The 19,690-nt window shown below is 47.8% G+C and overlaps 1 protein-coding gene across 1 annotated transcript in view; it reads right to left on the reverse strand.

Moving 5' to 3' along the window:
- PPM1H (protein phosphatase, Mg2+/Mn2+ dependent 1H) overlaps window positions 1-19,690 on the reverse strand; it is a 233,462-nt gene that overhangs the window by 116,179 nt on the left and 97,593 nt on the right. The window contains exon 3 of the mRNA XM_080935861.1: window positions 2,713-3,057. Coding sequence (XP_080791987.1) covers window positions 2,713-3,057 — 345 coding nt within the window. The remainder of the gene's footprint in view (window positions 1-2,712; window positions 3,058-19,690) is intronic.

Raw genomic sequence — 19,690 nt, forward strand, 5'->3', positions numbered from 1 at the left:
AGCTTTTAAGGCCATGGAGGAACGGGCACCCCGTTCTTTCTCCCCAGCAAGGAGTAGGAAAGGAAACCATTCAACTGCTCTATTTTTCCTTATACCTCTTGGTCAAATGGATAGAAGTTACCTCTGGCTCCGAGTAGAGACACAGTGGTCTGCTCTGCTTCAAAGATGAGAACATTATATACTTCTCTCTATTCCCTAGGGGCAAGTCCAGCCAGGCCTGTCAATCATCTGGCCAGGAGCCTAACCCCAGGAAATCCAAGTCATATGACAAGGTGATGAGAGGAAAAATTGTCCCTTTCATTGGATAATGCATTTACCACTCCCAGGAGGCCCCACTCGTCTGGGCAGCCTCAGAGCTTCCCCCACAGTGCATTAGTCAACTCGCTTGCTCTCCTGAGTTTCAACTCAGAACTCCAACTCCTCTCTTTTGCCTGTTGAATACCTGACTGTCCCTATTTTAGTCTTTGTTCTATTACCATTCAGGTCTGATGAAGAGTTGTTTCTTAGCAAATGCTTATTGACTGGGCGGAGATTACAAAAAAATGGCGTACCTAGGTATCTATTTACACACATACACACACACACACACACACACACACACACACATGTTTTCACAAGGAATTTCAGGCACTGAACTAATGTTGAAAAACTTGAAGACGAAGCTTGGGCTCCTTAGGTATTTATCTGTCATCAATTCGACACTGCCCTCTAGTGGATAGACTCGAGAATACAGCGGTTCCAGGCAAAAGAAGTTGGGCAGCCACTGACAGAAATTAAAATCCCAAAGTCACTCCTCCCCACCCCCAGTTTTTCCATCCCTTCTGTCACTGTCATCGTTGTTTCCGTCAAACTCCACGTGTTGTGCGTCACTGGCGTCTAGACAGTCTTTGCTTCTCCGCCAGCCAGGGGCACATTCTACACCAAGGGTCCGGAGGGGTCAATTTTTCTACCTTGCCTCCCAATTCATCTTTTTCACAGGAAGTGACTTCTAAACTCCTCGCTAATCAAAGGGCGAGTACATGTGTTCAGAAATGAAAACAGACCCGGGAAAGATGGAGTTGCCCAGAGGTAGACTTGAGCTATTAATATATAAACCCGGTTCCTTATAAACACATCAGGAGACATGTTCACCGGTGCTGTTTCCTCCTCTGGCTAGGGCATGGAGTGTGGCATTATGGTCCTGGACCATGAGGGAGGACATTATGTTAGGCGATGATTTTCTAGCCACCTGTGCTTTCCTGAAGGGCTGGCCACCAAGTTCAGGTTTTAGGAGCATTGCTTGTGGGTTGATGTCCATCTGCAGCTGAGGACAGGCACAAGGTAAGGCGAGGCCTGTGATTGGGCAGCGAAAAAGAGAGGCAGGGCACAGTTTTTGAGAGGCTGGGGAGATAGGAGAGAGGGGAAGAAGAGAAGATGGAGGAAGAGAAGGATGACCCACCCCCCCGTAGCTTTAAATAGCCACAGGTAGCTATGAATATCTTATAAGGCATGGATTAGTACAGGACAATCTGTCTTATCTAGGTGGGCAGTTTATATCAATATCAACTGGCTCTGAGTTTATTGTGTGGACGATTTGTGGGGTGAGAATTTACTGATATGAATCGGACTGATAAATTACAAGTCTCCAGAGTCTTGATTTTACTGGGTTACTGGAAATTTTGACTATAATCACAGGGGGCATGTGAGCAGAGTCTGCAGCAACAGAGCCTCCAGATGGTCTCTACTTGGGACTGACCAGGCAATGACCCTGCAGGGGGCTAGCCGTGGAGGCAGAGAGACTGTTGGGGGACAGAGAGTAGCCTGCGGTAGGGCGACATGGTGCTGCACCAGTGGTTACATCTTACTGCTACAACTGCTGTGGGCTGCCCTCCTGGAAGTCTTTCTAAGCACTCTCAAGGAGTCCTTACTCTATCCCCACAAGGCTTGCCTCAGTAAAAAGTGAAGTCAGAGCTGGTGGGGTGGGAGGTGGGGGGAGGTCACTTGGTATAAGGCATTCACGGCCTTCCTGCATGGACATACCAGATTATATACTCAGGATCCAGGCCAACATAAAGGATGCTGCATTCCTGGACCTGACCCACTCAGCAAAGCACAAAGGAGTCCCGGCCCTGGAAAAGCGAAAGCCACACAGACCTCTTCCCTCCCGCCAGTTTTCCCCAGGAAACCTGTTAGTGTTACACCACTAACCAAGCCCCGCCCCTCCCACTCAAATTTCTTTGAAACAGGGTTTCAATGTGTAGCTTTAGCTGGCCTGGAACAGGGTATATAAACCAGGGTGGCTTTAAACTCAGAGATCCTCCTGCCTCTGTCTGCAAGGGCTGTGATTAACCGCATGGGTCTGTGCCCAGTTTTAAAGGAAGGGTACTTGTGACTGTTTTACTAGACGTGGTTTCCCAAACACCTGAACTCTGGGGCGGTCCACGCTCATTTCAATTAATTTGAACCACATCACCTGGTGTCAGCAAGCGTCTGAGGAAACAGAAGGGATGCGGCATTGATTTAATAAGTACAATGTACCCCGTGCTCGCCCTCTTTCACCGTCTTAATTTCTGCTGGCAATTATTCCAGACACTGGCTCTTGCTATGACTTTTAATAAGCTTTGCTGTAGAAGAGAGACATGCAGGAGAAGGCAGGCAGGAAGACCAGGGCTTCAGGGACACTTTTCCAGCAAGGACGTTTTGGCATTAGCTACATCAGCCCGCGATACCTACCATTTCCTTGAAGGCGCTCTCGAGGGCTCCGATGACCAAACACTCATGCGGAATCTTCTTCTCGGTGAAGAAGCGCGTGGTTGGTGTGCTGGGAGAGCCGGGGGCGCCCACACCTCCACGCAGTGAGGCTGCGCGGGTTAGGGTCCTGCCATGGGCTGGCGTGCTCTCTGGCTCCTCCCCTAGGCAGGTCGGGGGCAGGATGGCCGAGTTCTTCAGGATCTCCACGATGTCCTGCAGCTGCTGTGTGATGTGGTGCTGCAGCAGACGCGATGCCACCACGGCAGCCCCTGAGCCTGCGTGGCCGTCAAACAGGGACCAGTAGTGGCAGGAGATGCCCTCGGACTCCTGGGGAGAGAGGGCGACAGGAAAGGGGTAAAACTCTGGGGTAAACATGGAATCAAACATGGTGAAAACACACCAGAGAAGGCCCTTAGGGTAGCCACTGCTGCTACTGACACCCACTGGATGCGGTGGTCTCGGTTTTCCCACCTAGGGCAGGGTCTCAACTCGTCAATCTGTAATTAGGTCATCGCTTAGAGGAAAGGATGTAACTCTAATTAGGTGCCTGGGGGCTGTGATAAAATCTCACTGGAAAGGTCAAGCCTGTAGGAGTCTGGTTCTACAATCTAATTTCTCGCCTCCCTGATGTTGCCATCCCAGGTCGGATTTGGCCCTAGAGTCTTTGGAGAAAGCCCTTTCCCAAAGTAGTAAATACATCTGTTTTCCTCAATCGGTGCCCTTACCCTCTCAGATAATGGTCCCTTCTTTCTTCTGCATCCTGATGTATTTCGTTTTATTTTTTATAAATCAATATTTTATTTATTTATTTTATTTATTTATTTATTTATTTATTTATTTATTTATTTACTTATTTACTTACTTACTATGAGTACACTGTATCTGTCTTCAGACACACCAGAAGAGGGCATCAGATCTCATTACAGATGGTTGTGAGCCACCATGTGGTTGCTGGGAATTGAACTCAGGACCTTTGGAAGAGCAGTCAGTGCTCTTAGCCACTGAGCCATCTCTCCAGTCCCATCCTGAGTTCTTAAGACCTGCTTCTCCCCTATCCCTGAAAATTAAGCGCATGCCATACAACATTCGACAGTTAAGTCTGCTTTCCCCATGTCTCTGTGCCTCAGTCTCCCAACTGATGTTATCTATGTGCAGCCTGTGTGCGTTCCTCTCTCATGGATTTAGTTTATGCTGCCCCCCCTCCAGTGTCTATGAGTGTGTGCATGTGTGTGTGTGCATATGATTCTGAGTGTATGCGAATATGTGTGAACATGTATTGTTGTATGTGGGTCTGAGTATGTGTGTGTGTGTGAAGGCTGACACCAAGTGTCTGCTATTGATTTCTACCTTATTCTTTTCCAAAAGGGTGGTTTTAAAATTTGGGTATGTATCTGTTGTGTGTGTGTGAGAGCATGGGTTCCCAAAGGCCAGGGGAATGGGTCTTCCTGGAGCAGGATTTACAAGCAGTTGCTAGGTGCCTGAGTTAGGAGCTGCGAACAGAACTTAGGTTCTCAGCCAGAGCTGTCTACACCCTTAACTGCTGAGCCAGCCATCTCTTGTAGTTTTGGAGACAGGGTCTCACTGAGCTGAAGCTCACAGGAGCCAAGGGTCCCTTTTTCGATAACCTGACTGGGCAGAAGGCCCTGTCTCCACCTCCCTCCAGCAATGGGGTTTGGGACACATGATACCACACCCAGCTTTTGTGTAGGTGCTGGTGATCTGAACTCAGGACTTCATGCTTGCTCAACAGACACTTTAACCCACTAAGCCAGCTTCCCTGCCCCCCTGACAGTGGCTTCCTCGAAGCCTTCCAGGTGAGCACTTTTAGAGACCATACAACTAAATTACACATGCAAGCTGAGCATGTGGCAGACACCTGCAATCCCAGCACTCGAAAGGTGGAGACGAATGAGTGGGTGAGTTGAGATCCTGTCTTAAAACACACGAGATGTATAGAGCAGGCTGTAGGCATGTTACAAAAGACGGGTAAAAAAGAAGGCATAGGCATGGGTTGTTTTAATAATCCAGGGCAAAATCAGCCAAATCAACAGGAGGCCAGCAACACAGGAAGGGGTTCTTGGTACTGTGAGGACCAGGAGGAGAGCTTCGGAGAAGTTCATCTTTAAGAAGGGGAGGGCAGCACAGTGCTAGACAATGGGGACATCGGGTGCAGAGTCTGTGGCAGGAAAGCACACAAGTAAAAGGAAACCAGACCATGGTCATGTGACTCGATGGGGTTGTGAAGCAGGAAAGGAAGGAGAGAGAGTTGACTTTGTGGAGTATTGGTAAAGCCACTGATCTCTACAGGCTGCTTTCGCCCGCGAGTGCCAAAAGGCCGTTCACGGAGGGGGTGACACTCAAGCCAGACGGGGAAGACTAAGAAGTGTTCCAAAGTGAGGATTCCCACCTAGGAATCTCTGACCTAAAAAGGAATCCGATCAAATTCAGACAGGAGCGCATACAGCGGAAGTATAATTAGAAACCGAACTCAGAACCAAGGGCAACAGAAAGACAATGCCTTACGGATTAGGCGTTTGCATGCTGACCCCATTTTCACACATGTTCGCTGTGTGGGGGATGGTACTGGCTTAGCCACAGCTGGGTCAGGAAATGACCTGGCAGTCAAAGGTGTGCATCTGTCTTACTGCTGTGATTTCCTGACATGAGTCACAGGCGATATTAACGTCGTGGGGGAGGAGCTAAGGGGACTGTGAACCACACTGTACTATGTGCAAAAGGCATGTGCAGAGGGAGGTGCCGTCACAACACGACCTCGTGAGCTATTTATGCCTTTAGCTTTCTGACAAATGAGGGGCCACCCTAGAGGTCCTATGTACTGGCTGGTTTTGTGTCAGCTTGACACAAGCTGGAGTTACCACAGAGAAAGGAGCCTCAGTTGAGGAAATGCCTCCATGAGATCCAGCTGTCAGGCATTTTCTCAACTAGTGATCAAGGGGGGAGGGCCCAGCCCATTGTGGGTGGAGCCATCCCTGGCCCAGCCCATTGTGGGTGGAGCCATCCCTGGGCTGGTAGACCTGGGTTCTATAAGAAAGCAGGCTGAGCAAGCCAGGGGAAGCAAGCCAGTAAGTGACATCCCTCCATGGCCTCTGCATCAGCTCCTGCTTCCTGACCTGCTTGGGTTCCAGTCCCGACTTCCTTGGTGATGAACAGCAATGTGGAAGTGTAAGCTGAATAAACCCTTTCCTCCCCAACTTGCTTCTTGGTCATGATGTTTTGTGCAGGAATAGAAACCCTAAGACACCTAAGACAGTGTGTGTGTGAGTGCGTGTGTATGTGTATATGTGTGTATGTGTACATGTGTATATGTGTACTCGTGCATGTATACATGTGAATTTGTATATGTTGTATGTGTACATGTGTGTATGTGTGTATGTGTATATGTGTACATGTGTGTATGTGTATATTTATGTGTGTATGTGCATGAATGTTTTGTGCAGGAATAGAAACCCCGACTAAGACAGCCTCTGTGCCATTGCCAGCTTTCCTAGCATGCAGAAAAAGATCAGTGTGTCTGGAGGAGGTGGGGAAAACCTGGCTTTAAAGAGATTAACACACAAGATGGGGACTTAGAGGTGACAGCCAGGGCACAGCCTGTACCTAGTGACTAGCAATAGGGAGTTGGGAAGCCTGTTCATCCAAGATCTCCTCTCCCTTCTGCTGACTGGTGACTGCTTGGGACAGTGACAGGACCCTTACATACCAGCTCCCAGACTGTCTTAAGGCAGAGGTTGTCTTTCTCCTCTACCCCTGTTCTTCTCACTTCCTGCCGAGGTCACATGATATGACCGATGCCAGAAGGCAGGGCTAGTGCCTTGCAGACAAGCGTGGCTGAGATATATAGGCTCACACACACACACACACACACACACACACACACACACACCAGGGTGGTGTGTTGAGAAGTCAGATGAGACTGGGCCTTGGCAGCCTTGCCAGGAAAGCCACAAGCGCTGTATTATTCTGCATTGGGCGTCTTGCCACGTAGGCTTCACGGCATGTGAGTAGCCATGTTTGTCAGCTTCCATGACAGGAGCTGAGGCCCGGAGGCCGAAGGGTGGTTTACACGGCATTCTGGAGCCTGTGGCAGGTAAAACAGGACAGGGAAAATATAAAATAAACCAGGTGCTGGCATGGAAAAGAATTTTAAGTAGATAGGAACCTGGGACGAGCTGAACCCAGAGCAGGATTCTCACTTCTCAGTTTGGGGCATCCATAAAGAGCACTCAGAGAGTCCTCGAATCTTCATTTTCACCACCCCCACCCCAGCTTTAGAACTTCCTTTAGGGCTACAGGGCAAAGGTGATTTCAGCAGTACCTTCCGTTGTCCAAAGAACCAACAATACCCCACACCTAAGCTGCCATGTTTTGAAAGGCATAATGCCATTATCACAAATAGCTAAGTCTTGAGAACTACTTAATTCTAAGTGACTGAGTTACTTTAATCACTTGAAGTAATTTATTTCCTTGGTATACCTATGTATTTTTATTTTTTTTAACTGTCCAGAGTTATTATTTTAGTGGTGTGTGTGTGTGTGTGTGTGTGTGTGTGTGTGTGTGTGCCACAGTGTGTATGTGAAGGTCAGAGGACAACTTTAGGGGGTTGGTTCTCTCCTTCTATCTGGTTGAGCCATGTTCTCTCTTGTTTATGCTGTGTTGTGTGACTGTGTTTGTGTGTTGACCTGTGAACCTTCTGCGTGATTCTCCCGTCATGCCACCTGGGTACTGGGATTAGAGATGTTCACCACTGTATCCGGCTTTGTACATGAGAATGGTCTCTGGTTTCAGGCCCAATGGCTTGCACCTGCTGAGCTATTAACTGAGCATTTGGCTGGAGAGATGGCTCAGTGGGTAGAGCTCATATGGCTTTCCCAGCACTCACACCAGGTAGCTCCAGCTACCTGCACCTCCAGCCCCACAGACTCTGGCGCCCTCTTCTGGATTCTGTGGGTACCTGCATTCACACCCGCACACCCCTATCTGTGACAATGTATCCATTACCGGCATCATTGAAACAAACAATAAAAACCCAACACAATCCTGCTAGGTCTGGGCTAAATGTCACCAGGCTACACAAAATGTTAAGGTCCCTTCCTTCTGGCTGTGCTGAGGGAAAGCGCATAGTGGCCGTGGCTGCTCATGGAGGCCGCAGTCATTCTGCCATATGCTCTGACCACAAGGAGCTTTCTCCTTTACGAAGGAGGAAGGCAGACACCAACCGGGACTTGAGCAGCCACTAGAAACTAATGAAGTGCCCTAGGCTACCTGCTGGCTACCACTATGGTCTCTAAGACTGCGAGACCATGTGCTTTTACTGACCCTGGGCTCAGCTAGTTTCTCAGCTGACAGCCTCACCACCAGGAGAAAGGGAATTTCTATTCATAGACTGTTAACTCTGCAAAGGTCCCACGGGCACGGATACAACCCACAGCCCTTCTGGATCCGTGTTTTTTTTTTTTTTTTTTTTTTTTCTTTTTCTCAAAGGGAATCTGGGAAGAAGAGTTTGGCATAAGACCCTTCACGCCAGTCAGGCCACCAGGGCAATGCTGAACTCAGTTCCTCGGGGTCTGAGGCTGACTCTCTCACTGTAGTCAGTCAGACCTGACCTCTCTCAGTTCTCAGGTTAGGTGTGTCACCATTGGATCTGAGGTCCCAAGATTTGAAGGAACTCTGTAGAACCCCAAAGCCACACCGCTTTTCAGAACCTCGAAGTCTGTCGTGAGCCATACAGAGCGCACCGAGATGTCCTTCCTGTGACCTTTCCTTCGCAGTGTCTGCATAAAAAGGCACACACAGCACACAGCAAGGGCGCTGAACAACCACAGACTTCCAGGCTCTCACTCCCATTCAGCTGCTCTGCCTATCCTGGTCCTGTATTAGCCACTGGTGGCCCTGCACCCGGCTCCTGAACCAGTAAACTGAGGTTCGACTGCAGATGGACAGGCAGCTGCTGAGCTTATGGACAGATGGGGGTGTGGTCACCACAGCTCCACGCTGTATTCTCTATCCCTGCTGTCCACGCCTGCCCATAAGCGAAGGCGCTGCCCCTGTCAGGAGGAGGCGCCACCTGCGTCCTCAGCTTGGCCTCAGCTTGGCCCGGGCTCTGTGCGCCAGGTTTAATTAAATTCTACAGCAAACCTATGAGGTCTCCCCCTGCTAACAGCCAATGATCAGTGATGTGAACGTCCCAACCCGCCGTGGTAATTTAAGAAGTTGCTGTGTGTAGCCTGCCTGGAGTTCATGAGGCTCCAGGTTCAATCCCCGATACTGCTATAAAATAAATAAAAGTTGGGTAAAATATTTATGCCATTTTAAATGAAAAATTTAAATTTAGAATGCCATTAAACAAAATAAATCCTACCTACAGCTGGGATTTCATACTGTATAATATTGGGGAATTTCTGTCTTCCCTCTTTGCTCTGTTTTTTTTTTTTAATTGGTGACAGGCTCTCACTATGTAACTCTGGCTACTACATGGGAACTCACATACAGAGCAGGCTGGCCTTGAACTCACAGAGATCTGTAGATCTCTTGGTTCTTGATTGTGTCAACCAAGAAAGCAGAAGCTAATTGCTGGGCCAAGGGAAAAGGTGGGACTTCTGGGTCCCAAGAGGAAGAGAAGGAACAGAGGAAAAAAAGTATTCGGACCAGGCTTTAGAGCTAGGAAGCAGCAGCAGACGTGTGGGTCCTGGAGCCGCTGGAGTTTGTATTCTCCTCCTCGAGGTGGGTAAGGGGGGCTGGGAAGATGGAGGGAACTTCCATTAGATGAGGGCAGGAAATTCTTCACCCAGCCATTGAGATATCTGTCTAGTTTTAAAATAACAAAACTGTCTAGTGTTTTCCATCCACGGCGTTAAGGTAGGCAGGAAGGAGAAAGCGGGCAGCCAGGGAGGTTAGCGGGTGGAGCACAGACAGAAGCTCCCAGAATTCTCCCGAAAGGCCCCAGCTAGTGGCTCAGTAAAGCTAGCCTTGAGGGGTGGGAGCGATTACAGCTCGGGTGGGGGGGAGACTGGGGGGAAAGAGGTTGCGGAGGAGGCTGGGGGGAGGGGAGGGGGAGTGATCACAGCTGGGGGTGGGGTTGGGGTTGGGGGTGGGGTGGGGAACTGCCAGCTTTGGCCATTGGCAGAGAAGGTGAGAAGGTGGCCGAGAAGGCAGAATCATGTTTTTTAAATTACAGGAAACTCGGACTCCCAAGTGCTGGGATTAAAGGCATTAACCATACACGGGCAGTTCCAGCAATGCTGTCAGGGTAGGATTTGAACCCAGATCTTCACACATCCCATTACCAAACAACTCCGCGTGACCACCCTAATTTCTGCTACTGGTCAGCACGGCTTGTGTCATCTCAAGCTATTTCCTGTTTAGTGCCCGAGGAACCAGAACCTCCTGATTCACAGGGACATGCTCTTAAGAGACTGTCCTTTTTTTTTTTTCAGGATAACCAGGGCTTTACTGAGAAACCCTGTCTCAGAAAAACAAAACAGAAAAAAAAATTAAAAAAATATTTTCTTTCCTCTATTCATAAGTAAGTTATAACAACAGGGTTTAGCTCGAAAGTGACCTTGGTTCTTCTAACAAAACTAAAACTCTAAATGTAATTATCCACCAAACTGGAGGCTGGAGTAATTTCAGACAGTCTGCACACTCTGGAAGCCCTCCTGTGAGCTAGCATCCCGGTGAGCTCCCAGGCACAAAAAACCCCAGTGAGAACCACGGGGAAGCAGTGAAGTACCTGTCTCCACATGGGGTGCTGACAAAGAAAGGGGGGCTCAGATATAACCACAAACATTTCCTGTGCTTCCCGCAGAAATAAGGCAGGAAGCACAAAAACCCAGGGTGAGCTTTGTTTATACAGCTTAAAGAAAGGCAGGCTGGGCCTTCTCACTCAGAGTTCTAAACGTTTATGTAATTCAAACCCCCCCCCCCCCCCCCCCCCGGTGCTCTCCTTGGGGAGCACACTAGGGGAAGTCAGAGCAACCAGTCAGCATAGATAACAAACCCTCAAGAATCCTTTCATAGTCTCAGGTAACAATGGCGACCTCAAGGACCCTTACTTCCCAGACACTGACGCTGGCGCCCTCCTGTGGTGGGAAGTGGGATACAATGGGATTCATTACTTGTGTTCTCAACCAACCGGCACGGTGGATTTACATTAGCAAAATTTAAGCTAAATTACGGACCTGACCTGCACTGGCTGCTGTAACGGACACATCAGCTATTAATAACAGATATCTTTGCTCTTCACAAGACTTCAGTCACTGTAAAAAAAATCCACTCAGAACCGTGCCCGGCATTTAACTAATATAACATAATTGTTATTATTTAAAAATAGTGCCTTTAATAATAAAAATAGTTAAAATTTACTACAGGAAAACAATTCTATTCTATGGATATACAGTAGTATAATTATATGTCAATAAATGAATAGGCACTTTGAGAATACATTCTCTTTTTTTTCCCCCTCAAGACAGGGTTTTTCTGTATAGTCCTGGCTGTAGACCAGGCTGGCCTCAAACTCAGAGATCTGCCTGCCTCTGCCTCTCAAGTGCTGCACAGGACACACACACACACACACACACACACACACACACACACACAATTTTTAAACAGATGGATTAGCAATTACTAATCTGGAAATGGTTGTCCTAAAGGAAAGTGACATCTCTGTGGATTCTGCACATTTGATATTGTTTTTCCCACCTTGTAACCGGTTCAGGTATTTATAGAACCTGCGCTGGGGCCATATCAACAGTGGGGAAGGAGCGTCCCTCATGGGAAGATCTGCGTTCCCATTTTAATGAGATGCTACAGTTGCTTTCTGAGACAGCTCACCGTGAGTCTGGAGGGCAGGCTGCCTTTCCCTTTCTCATCACTGTGTCCCACAGGGGACATGGAAACCACATGCTCCCAGGGTCCACTCTGTATGGTTTGATTTCTCCAATGTGTCTAGCCAGTTTTCAACACGTCAAAGCCAGCCAAAGACCCTGGAGTCCAAAGTGGCTCCTGCAGCCTCTCCATCCGTGGGACTGTTAGCCTGTAGCTCCTCAGTAGACCCTCCCAGTAACACACCAGTGAGGAACAGGCAGGGATGAGGACAGCTGAGTAACTCCAGGCAGGTCTGCCTCGGGCCCACGAGGCCACCGCTGCCCCTTAGAGCCATTTTACTTCTTATTTTTTTCTTTTAGAAGAAAACAAAGAAAGAAAAAGAAAAGGGAAAAGGAAGCAACTCCCCCTTTTAAAGGTTATTAAGATAGTTTTCCATCGTTGGGAAAAATAACCTAGATTTTATACCTCAGTGAGGAGGATGTTTCGTCGCCATGAAATAGTGAGGTCGTGAGGAATTGAAGGAGAAGCTTCCATCTATGAACTACGTAGTTCCTGCAGTTGTATGGCTCACCCTGCGGGTAGGGAGACTGCTGAGGAGCCCGGGCTGCCGCGAGTCCTCAGCTCAGGCCTGGTGTCTTTCCTGGGTGCTCTCCACATCTGGTGGTCAGGTCATCCCTGCTCAGTGACACCCGAGTTCCTTAGCCTCTGGAACTAACAGAAAAAAGCTCTAAGCTAACGGCTGCCCTACCTTGTGGGGGTATCTAAGTGGATAACCAGAACGTTTACATTTTCTTGACATGCACAGGACGAGAGAGAGAGAGAGAGAGAGAGAGAGAGAGAGAGAGAGAGAGAGAGAGAGAGAGAGAGAGAGAGAGGAACCCGTGGATTAAAGGTCATTTCTAGTGTTTCCTAAGCCGCATCGCTGTGGGGAGTAGGCTGCCAAGAGCACCAAAAACCAGGCCAGGAGCAAAGAACCAGAACAGGGAGACCAGAAGTAACTGCTTTGTGGCCGAAGAGCTCCAGTGGAGAGGGATGGCAACCTGCAGCTCCTAGTTAACTGGCCTGTGTTCTGGGCCTTTTCCTCTCCTCTGGATTAAGCTCCAGCACGCCTTGGATTCCCACAGCACTGCCCAGTCCTCGGCTGAGAAGGATAATCAGCTCTCCTCTCCCCTGCTGCGGAACTCAGCCTAGTGGGCCTGCACCTCCTGTTATTGTAATTAGACACTGAACTAACAGACACCGGAACCACGTAGGCTAGTGTGCTTTGCCCCAAATTAAACTACGGGAGGGGGCTCTTAAGAAAATGACCTTAGAGGGCTTGTGTCCCCATGGGTACTCTCAAGTTCAAAACAATCCCCACTTCAAACGAGGAGCCCTGTGTGTGTGTGTGTGTGTGTGTGTGTGTGTGTGTGTGTGTGTGCGCGCACGCGCACGTGTGTTGCTCTGACTAGCCTGGAACTTGCTCTGTAGACCAGGCTGGTCTCAAATCACAAAGATCCTTCTGCTTCTGCCTCCCAAGTACTGAGGGTGTGCCACCCTGCCCAGCCGGGCACATACGTCTTTATTCTGAGGTTTTTAGATCCCCGTAATGGCAACTTCTTTCTTCTTTGCAAAGTAGGTAGGATCACTCACTTTTCTCCCATTTCTAGGATCTGACACTCGGGGACTGGCAAGCAATAGCTCTTGGGAAGTCGGTGTTTACACACGACGGTGATCTCTAAGATAAATAAGAACTCTTTAAAGGCATCCAAATCAAAGTGAAGAAAACCCGTGATTCTGCTTGCTTTGAATTTCAGTCTAGTTAAGGGAAAGGTTCCTGAGTGGTAGACGAGGGGTTACACATTATTCTCTACACCTCGAAGATAACGGAAGTGTTTTTCCTAAAGAACAACCCTCAGAACTGTCCCTGTGGATGCTAGCATTCCCAGACCCCCTTCTTAAGGGGACCCAACTGCCCAATCTTAAGCAGTAGTCGAAGGCACAGGGATGTTAAGGTTTGCACACTGCAGAGCAGGATCTGCCCCTTTGAGGGCTTTATGGATTTTCATACAGACTGGACCCGAGTGGTCCAGGAATGAGCAGAGCTCCACCTCCCTCGGGACAGACCAGGCCTTTCGGCTGAGACCTCATGTAAGTTTTCTCCCGTTGTCTTCTAAAGCCGCGATTCCCAACCTTCCTAATGCTGGGAACCTTTACACAGCTCCTTATGCTGTGATGATTCCCTAACCATGAAATTATCTTCACAACCCCTTCATAACTGTAATTTTGCTGCTGTTATAAATTATAATGTATCTGTGTTTTCCCATGGTCTTAGGTGACAACACGTGTGAAGGATTTGATGCCTCCCCCTCTCCCAAAGTGGTCATGACCTGCAGGCTGAGAACCACTGTTCTAAAGGGAATTCTTATTTCTTATGAAGAATATCACCAAGTTGTTAATTGACCAATGAAATAAAAACTGTTAGCATTCTGTCTAAGCTCCACCCCACAGTTACCTGGCAACAGCCAGGTATGCCTGACACTATACAAGGGGCTGCTTGTCCCCCTCTCCCAATTCTCTCTCTCTCTCTCTCTCTCTCTCTCTCTCCCAATTCTCTCTCTCTCTCTCTCTCTCTCACACACACACACACACACGCTCTCTTTTTTTTACATTTTTAAATTAGATACTCTGTATTTACATTTGAGATGTTATCCCTTTACCCCACCCACTCTAATACCCCTCCCTCCATTTGCCTTCACAAAGGTGCACTCCCTCCTGATCCCCCTCTCCACCCCATTGCCTTGGCATTCCCCTACACTGGAAAATGTACCCTCTCTGGAACAAAAGCTTCTTCTCACATTGATGCCAGACACTGCTATCTTCAGCTACATACGCAACTGGACCAATAGGTCTCTCAAAGTGTGCACACAGGTTGGTGTTTTACTCCATGGGAATTTTGGAGGGTTTGGATGGTTGATAATGTTGTTCTTCCCATGAGGTTGTAACCCCTTTCAGCTCCTTAGGTCCTTTCTTTAGCAACCTCATTGGGATCCCCAAGTTCAGACCACTAGTTAGCTGCACGCATGCTCAGCTGTATCTATGTGACTCTAGCATAGTCCCTGAGGGGGCATCTCTGTCTGGTTCCTGCCAGTAAGTACTTTTTGTGATCAGCTATAGTGCTTGAATTTGGTGACTGCGTATGTGGTGGATCCCAAGGTGAGGCGGCTTCTGGGTGATCTTTTCTTCAATCCCTGTTCCTCTATTTGACCTTGCATTTCCTCCCATGAGAGTTCTCTTTTCTAAGAAGGACTGAGGCATCCCCATTTTGGCCTTCCGTCTTTTTGAGCTTTATAATGTCTGAACTGTTTCTTGGGTATTGGCTGTTCTCCCTCGCTCTCTCGTTCTTTTGTTCCTCTTTTGCTCTTGTTCTTGACTTCCCTTCCTCACCTCTCTCCCTATCCCTCCCTTTTTTCCAAGTGCTTATGGCTGGCCTCTACTCCTCTATTTTTCTACTCTCTGCCTTTCTCTACCTCTATTAACCTCCTAACTCCCCTCCCCACGCCCCAAATAACCTCTATTCTATACTATACCATCATGTGGCTGGTCCCTCAGGGGGAAGAGATGTCTCAGCATGACCCTGCAGAGGCGCCCCCTTCCCTTCCTCCATACCCCACCACATATCCATAGAACATATCTCCCCTCTCTTTATCTTCCTATGAACACACCAAAACCTACATGCACCACACAGAAACCCACTTAACGATAATCCCTTGCTTTTCTTCAAACTACTGCTTTCAACTTTCAAACTTCTTTCACTTCTTAATGTAGATCTCCTTTTAAGATTGATGATTTCTTTCCAACATGGCTTCTCCAACCTCTGACGTCCGACTTCACACGTGGATGGAAATCAATCTGTGGCTTCCCTCTCAAAATGGGGTGCCACTGTCCAGCCTTCAGCTGAAGACGAGGCAATGCTACTGACTGTACTTTGGCTGTTCTAGAACTCACTCTGCAGACCAGGCTGGCCTCTAACTTTCAGAGATGCACCTGCCTCTCTAGCTACCGAGTGCTGGGATTGAAGGTGTTTGCCACCACACCAGGCTCGAAGGGTTGAATTATTTTAAAATAAAGGGCTTACGTTGACTTCCTTGGCTGACAGACTATTGTATTAATGGGATCAAATTAAATTTCTATGCCAGATAGTAATTATCTACAGTGAGAAAAGTCATCTCATTGTTACCAGTGAATCCTGTTGTCACGCAATATAAGAGACATCGTCAGATACGGGGTAAAGTTTGGCGACACTTCTGACTTTGCTGACAAGGCACAGCTGTAAGAATGCTTGCTTCTTGCTGCACCTTCTGTGTTATCAAATAAGAGGCTTCAGGTGTTCTTCTCCAAGGGAGTTGTACATATCACATGACACACGAAGCTTTTTAAAAACACTTCAGGTTCCACTAAATTCAGTGCGGGACGCACATACAGGCCAAGAAGGGAGGGAGAAGTTAGATCTTTGTATTGACCCACACAACCCCCTTTGCTGTCCCTCCCGTTGGGCAGCATTCTATCTGCAGCGAGATAATGAAACTGTTACTAATCCTGTTGTTCCATGTCTCCATCCATATCTCCTTGGCCTTTATGTGACCTATGGCATGACAGTCTTTCCTTTCTTTGTTTAACAGCTCCCTCTTGTGGTGGCTTTAATGAGAATGACCCCTATAGGCTCACAGATTTAAAGACTTGGTCCTGGTAGAACTGCTTGGGAAGGATTAGGAGGTGTGGCCTTGTTGGAGGTGTGTCACTTTGGGTGGGCTTTGAGGTTTCAAAAGCTCACACAATTCCCAGTTGGCTCTCTGCCTCTCTCTGCCTCATGCTTGTGGACTAGAAATGAGCTCTCAGGTATTGCTTCAGCACCATGCCGGCTTCTATTCTCCATACAGCTACCGTCACAGACTCACTCTTTGGAACCCTGAGCTCCAAATTAAACGGTTTCTTTTGTAACTTCCTTTGTGTATCAAGACGATAGAAAAGCAACTGAGACACCTTCTTGGATTACTTAGGACTTGTCTTTACCTTGCACTTTTCCTCTCACCCTCTTTCTTTGTTTCTGTTTTTCTTTTTAATATAGTTACATTTCAGCTTTAGTCTCTGAACTTGTAACTCCTGAAATCTTAAGCTCCCTAGACTTGCTTGTGAGCTGCAAAGTGTCCACCTGGATGGACAGACTGATACTCTAGGTGCCACCTCTGTCTGCCCTCTAACCCTTCCTGAGGCATCTGCACAGCACAGATATGGGAAGCTTCCGCCAACCCCAACTCCTCCTTACGTCAGGCAGTCGGTGTATGGTCACTTCGGTTATCCCTTCTCATATCAGCTCTCTGACTCCCCTGCTAATCTCTGCCTCATTCTAAGCGTCTACCATCTCTCACTTGCCATGTGGGAGTCTTCAAGCTCCGATCCCTGCATCCTCTGACCACTATCATCCTAATTCATCTTGTCACAGCTGAAACCATTTGGTTAAAGCCCCAGCTTATCACATCTGATAGATGTCATGTCCAACACTTGCCGCTCCTGCCTTACAGTAATGGTCCTGGCAGGAGTGAAGGTATTCTAACGAGACGCTCTCTCTGTCTTTCCTTTCCGCCGTTTAATTATTGAGACCATGTACCAAAAAGAATACGAATTTCCCCAGGAATCTCACTCGGGGAGAAAGAAAGAGCTGAAGCCCTCGTGCTTGCCAAAGGGGAAGCCTGTCTCCAAGGAAAAGATTTCCTACAATCTGACAGCTTGTCAGATCACTCTGCGGGGATCCTGATGTGGGAGTAATGACGGGTAGGACAGTTACGTGTGCGCAGCCTCTGTTTAAACCTAAACTTCAGCTCGGGACCCTGAAGATGCACTGAAGCCTGAGGTTGTGGGGGGAGTGGTCACTGAACCTCTTTGTTCCTCTTCCTAATGTGGTCATATCAAACACCCCCTCCCATCTTTTCATGGCTACTCTGTTTATTTGGCTTCCTGAGGATGCCTGGCCGAGCCTACCTTGTTACAGTTTTCAGGTGCCTGGCTGAGCCTACCTTGTTACAGTTTCCAGGCCCTAGGCTCAGATCCCAGCAACTCAGGTACCATTACTGTAGAATGGTGAATGCTCCACTCCACGTACACACACCCTGCATCATGGGCTCTGTTTTCAAACTGTCTCTACACGCACAGCTTCCTCTAATATAGCGGCTCTCAACCTTCCTAACACTATGACCCTTTAATACAGTTCCTAATGCTGTGGCGACCCCCAGTCATAAAAATTATCTCCATTGCTATTTCATAACTACAGTTTTGATACTGTCATCAACCACAGTGTAAATATCTCATGTGCAGGACCTCTGATATGCAATCCACAGGTTGAAGAGCACTGAGTTAGAAACACCGCCTTTCTAAGAATTGCTTGTGAAACTACTTATCTTTTATTATTATCATTATTATTTTTTATTTTACTGGGGATTGAATCCAGGGTCTGACAGGCATGATCTATGCATGATAGGCATATAATCTAAAGTCAAGTTTTACTCCTGCCTGTTCACCTCTCTTTTTTATATATTAATTAATTAATACATTAATTAATTGATTGGTTGATTTTGTTTTTTGAGACAGGGTTTCTCTGTGTAGCCTTGTTTTTTTTTCCCCCAGAACTCACTCTGTAGATCAGGCTGGTCTTGAACTCAGGAATCTGCTTGCCTCTGCCTTATGAGGGCTGGGACTAAAGGCACACGCCACCATCACCTGGCTCCCTCCTGTTCACTTTTTAAGATCACAGTTCAAATGTCACATGTTAGGGATTGGTTGTAACGCTGTCTCAATTCAGTTCAGTTCTCAAAAGGCTGCGTTTCCAGATGCTGACGTTCTCTGACCACAACTGGATTTAATTGGCAATAAAGAGTTGCTGTACAGCCACTGGCTGGGCAGGAAGACTGAGGTGGGACCTGTAGGTTTGTGTGGGCTGGGGACTGGGAGAGAAGTAAGAATCGCAGTGAGTGTGGGGGAGAAGGACTGGATTTAAGAGCTGCAGGAGAGAAAGCCAACCAGCCTTTTAATAATTCGGTGGAAATGGCCACTTCCCCAATTGGGCCTTGAGTAGCAGGGGAAGGTTTAGGAGGGCCCAATCTTTGAGCTAGTCACAGCAAGTCAAAAATTAACTGGCTTGCGTGAGCATTTCATTCTTGAATCCAGATTGCTCCAGAGCAGGTGAGCATGTGACCCGCTGGGAGCCAAGGTGGTATAGCCAAAAGTCACGTTCTCTGGGAAGCCTTCCACTGGCTGGACCACCAGTTCTATTCAAACTGGGCTTCTTATCTTCACTGCACTGACCTCATCACGCCATTACCGCTCTCTCCTCCAGTTCTGGCAGGAGCAGAGCTGTAAGAACTGAGCTGCCCAGCACACTGACTCAGAGATGATGTGTGTCTGCAGTGTAAAGGAGCCCGTCACCAGGGTAGGGGTTTGGGGATGGGACATGTGAGTCTGCCCTGTTTGTCTCCCACGGGTGGTTTTCTGCTGGCTGTAGATCATACACTATCCCTATGCTTCTTAGCTTTTCGTGAAGCATTTACCACATTATCTACTGTTTCCAACTGTGCTATACTCCTAGGCCCTAAATTAAGTGTGACTATATGTGAGTTTGACTTTTAAGGGATGTTTTCTAGCAGGGGTAAAAGTCACTGACTTTAAAAAAAAAATCAAGTGTATCCAGCATTTAAGCTAGTAAACTCTACAGTTAAAATGCAGGTCAAAAGACCCGGACTTCATGGTTTTGCTTAATTCTACATCACAATCTCATGACAAAGCCTTTCCACGTCTCTGTCCCAGCCAGTGGAGCTTCTTCATGGAGCACGAAGACCCAGGGCCTGCTCTTTTATCTAGGTCTCAGCAGTGGCCACTGTATTAACACTCTTCTTCTTGAACTGCACCTTCTCAGGGATGCCTTCCGAGCCACCCTGCTATCTCCCGCTTAGACAGGTTTTAATTCCACCCTTTTCTCTATAGCATTCATTGCCTGGCATACCCTACTTTTTATTTGTCTGTTTGTTTATGCTTGGTTATTTTGAGATATATGTATATATAAATAGCCCTGGCTGTCTTGGAACTT

This window comes from Micromys minutus (assembly GCF_963924665.1).
Source record: "Micromys minutus genome assembly, chromosome: 22".
Lineage (NCBI taxonomy): Eukaryota > Metazoa > Chordata > Mammalia > Rodentia > Muridae > Micromys > Micromys minutus.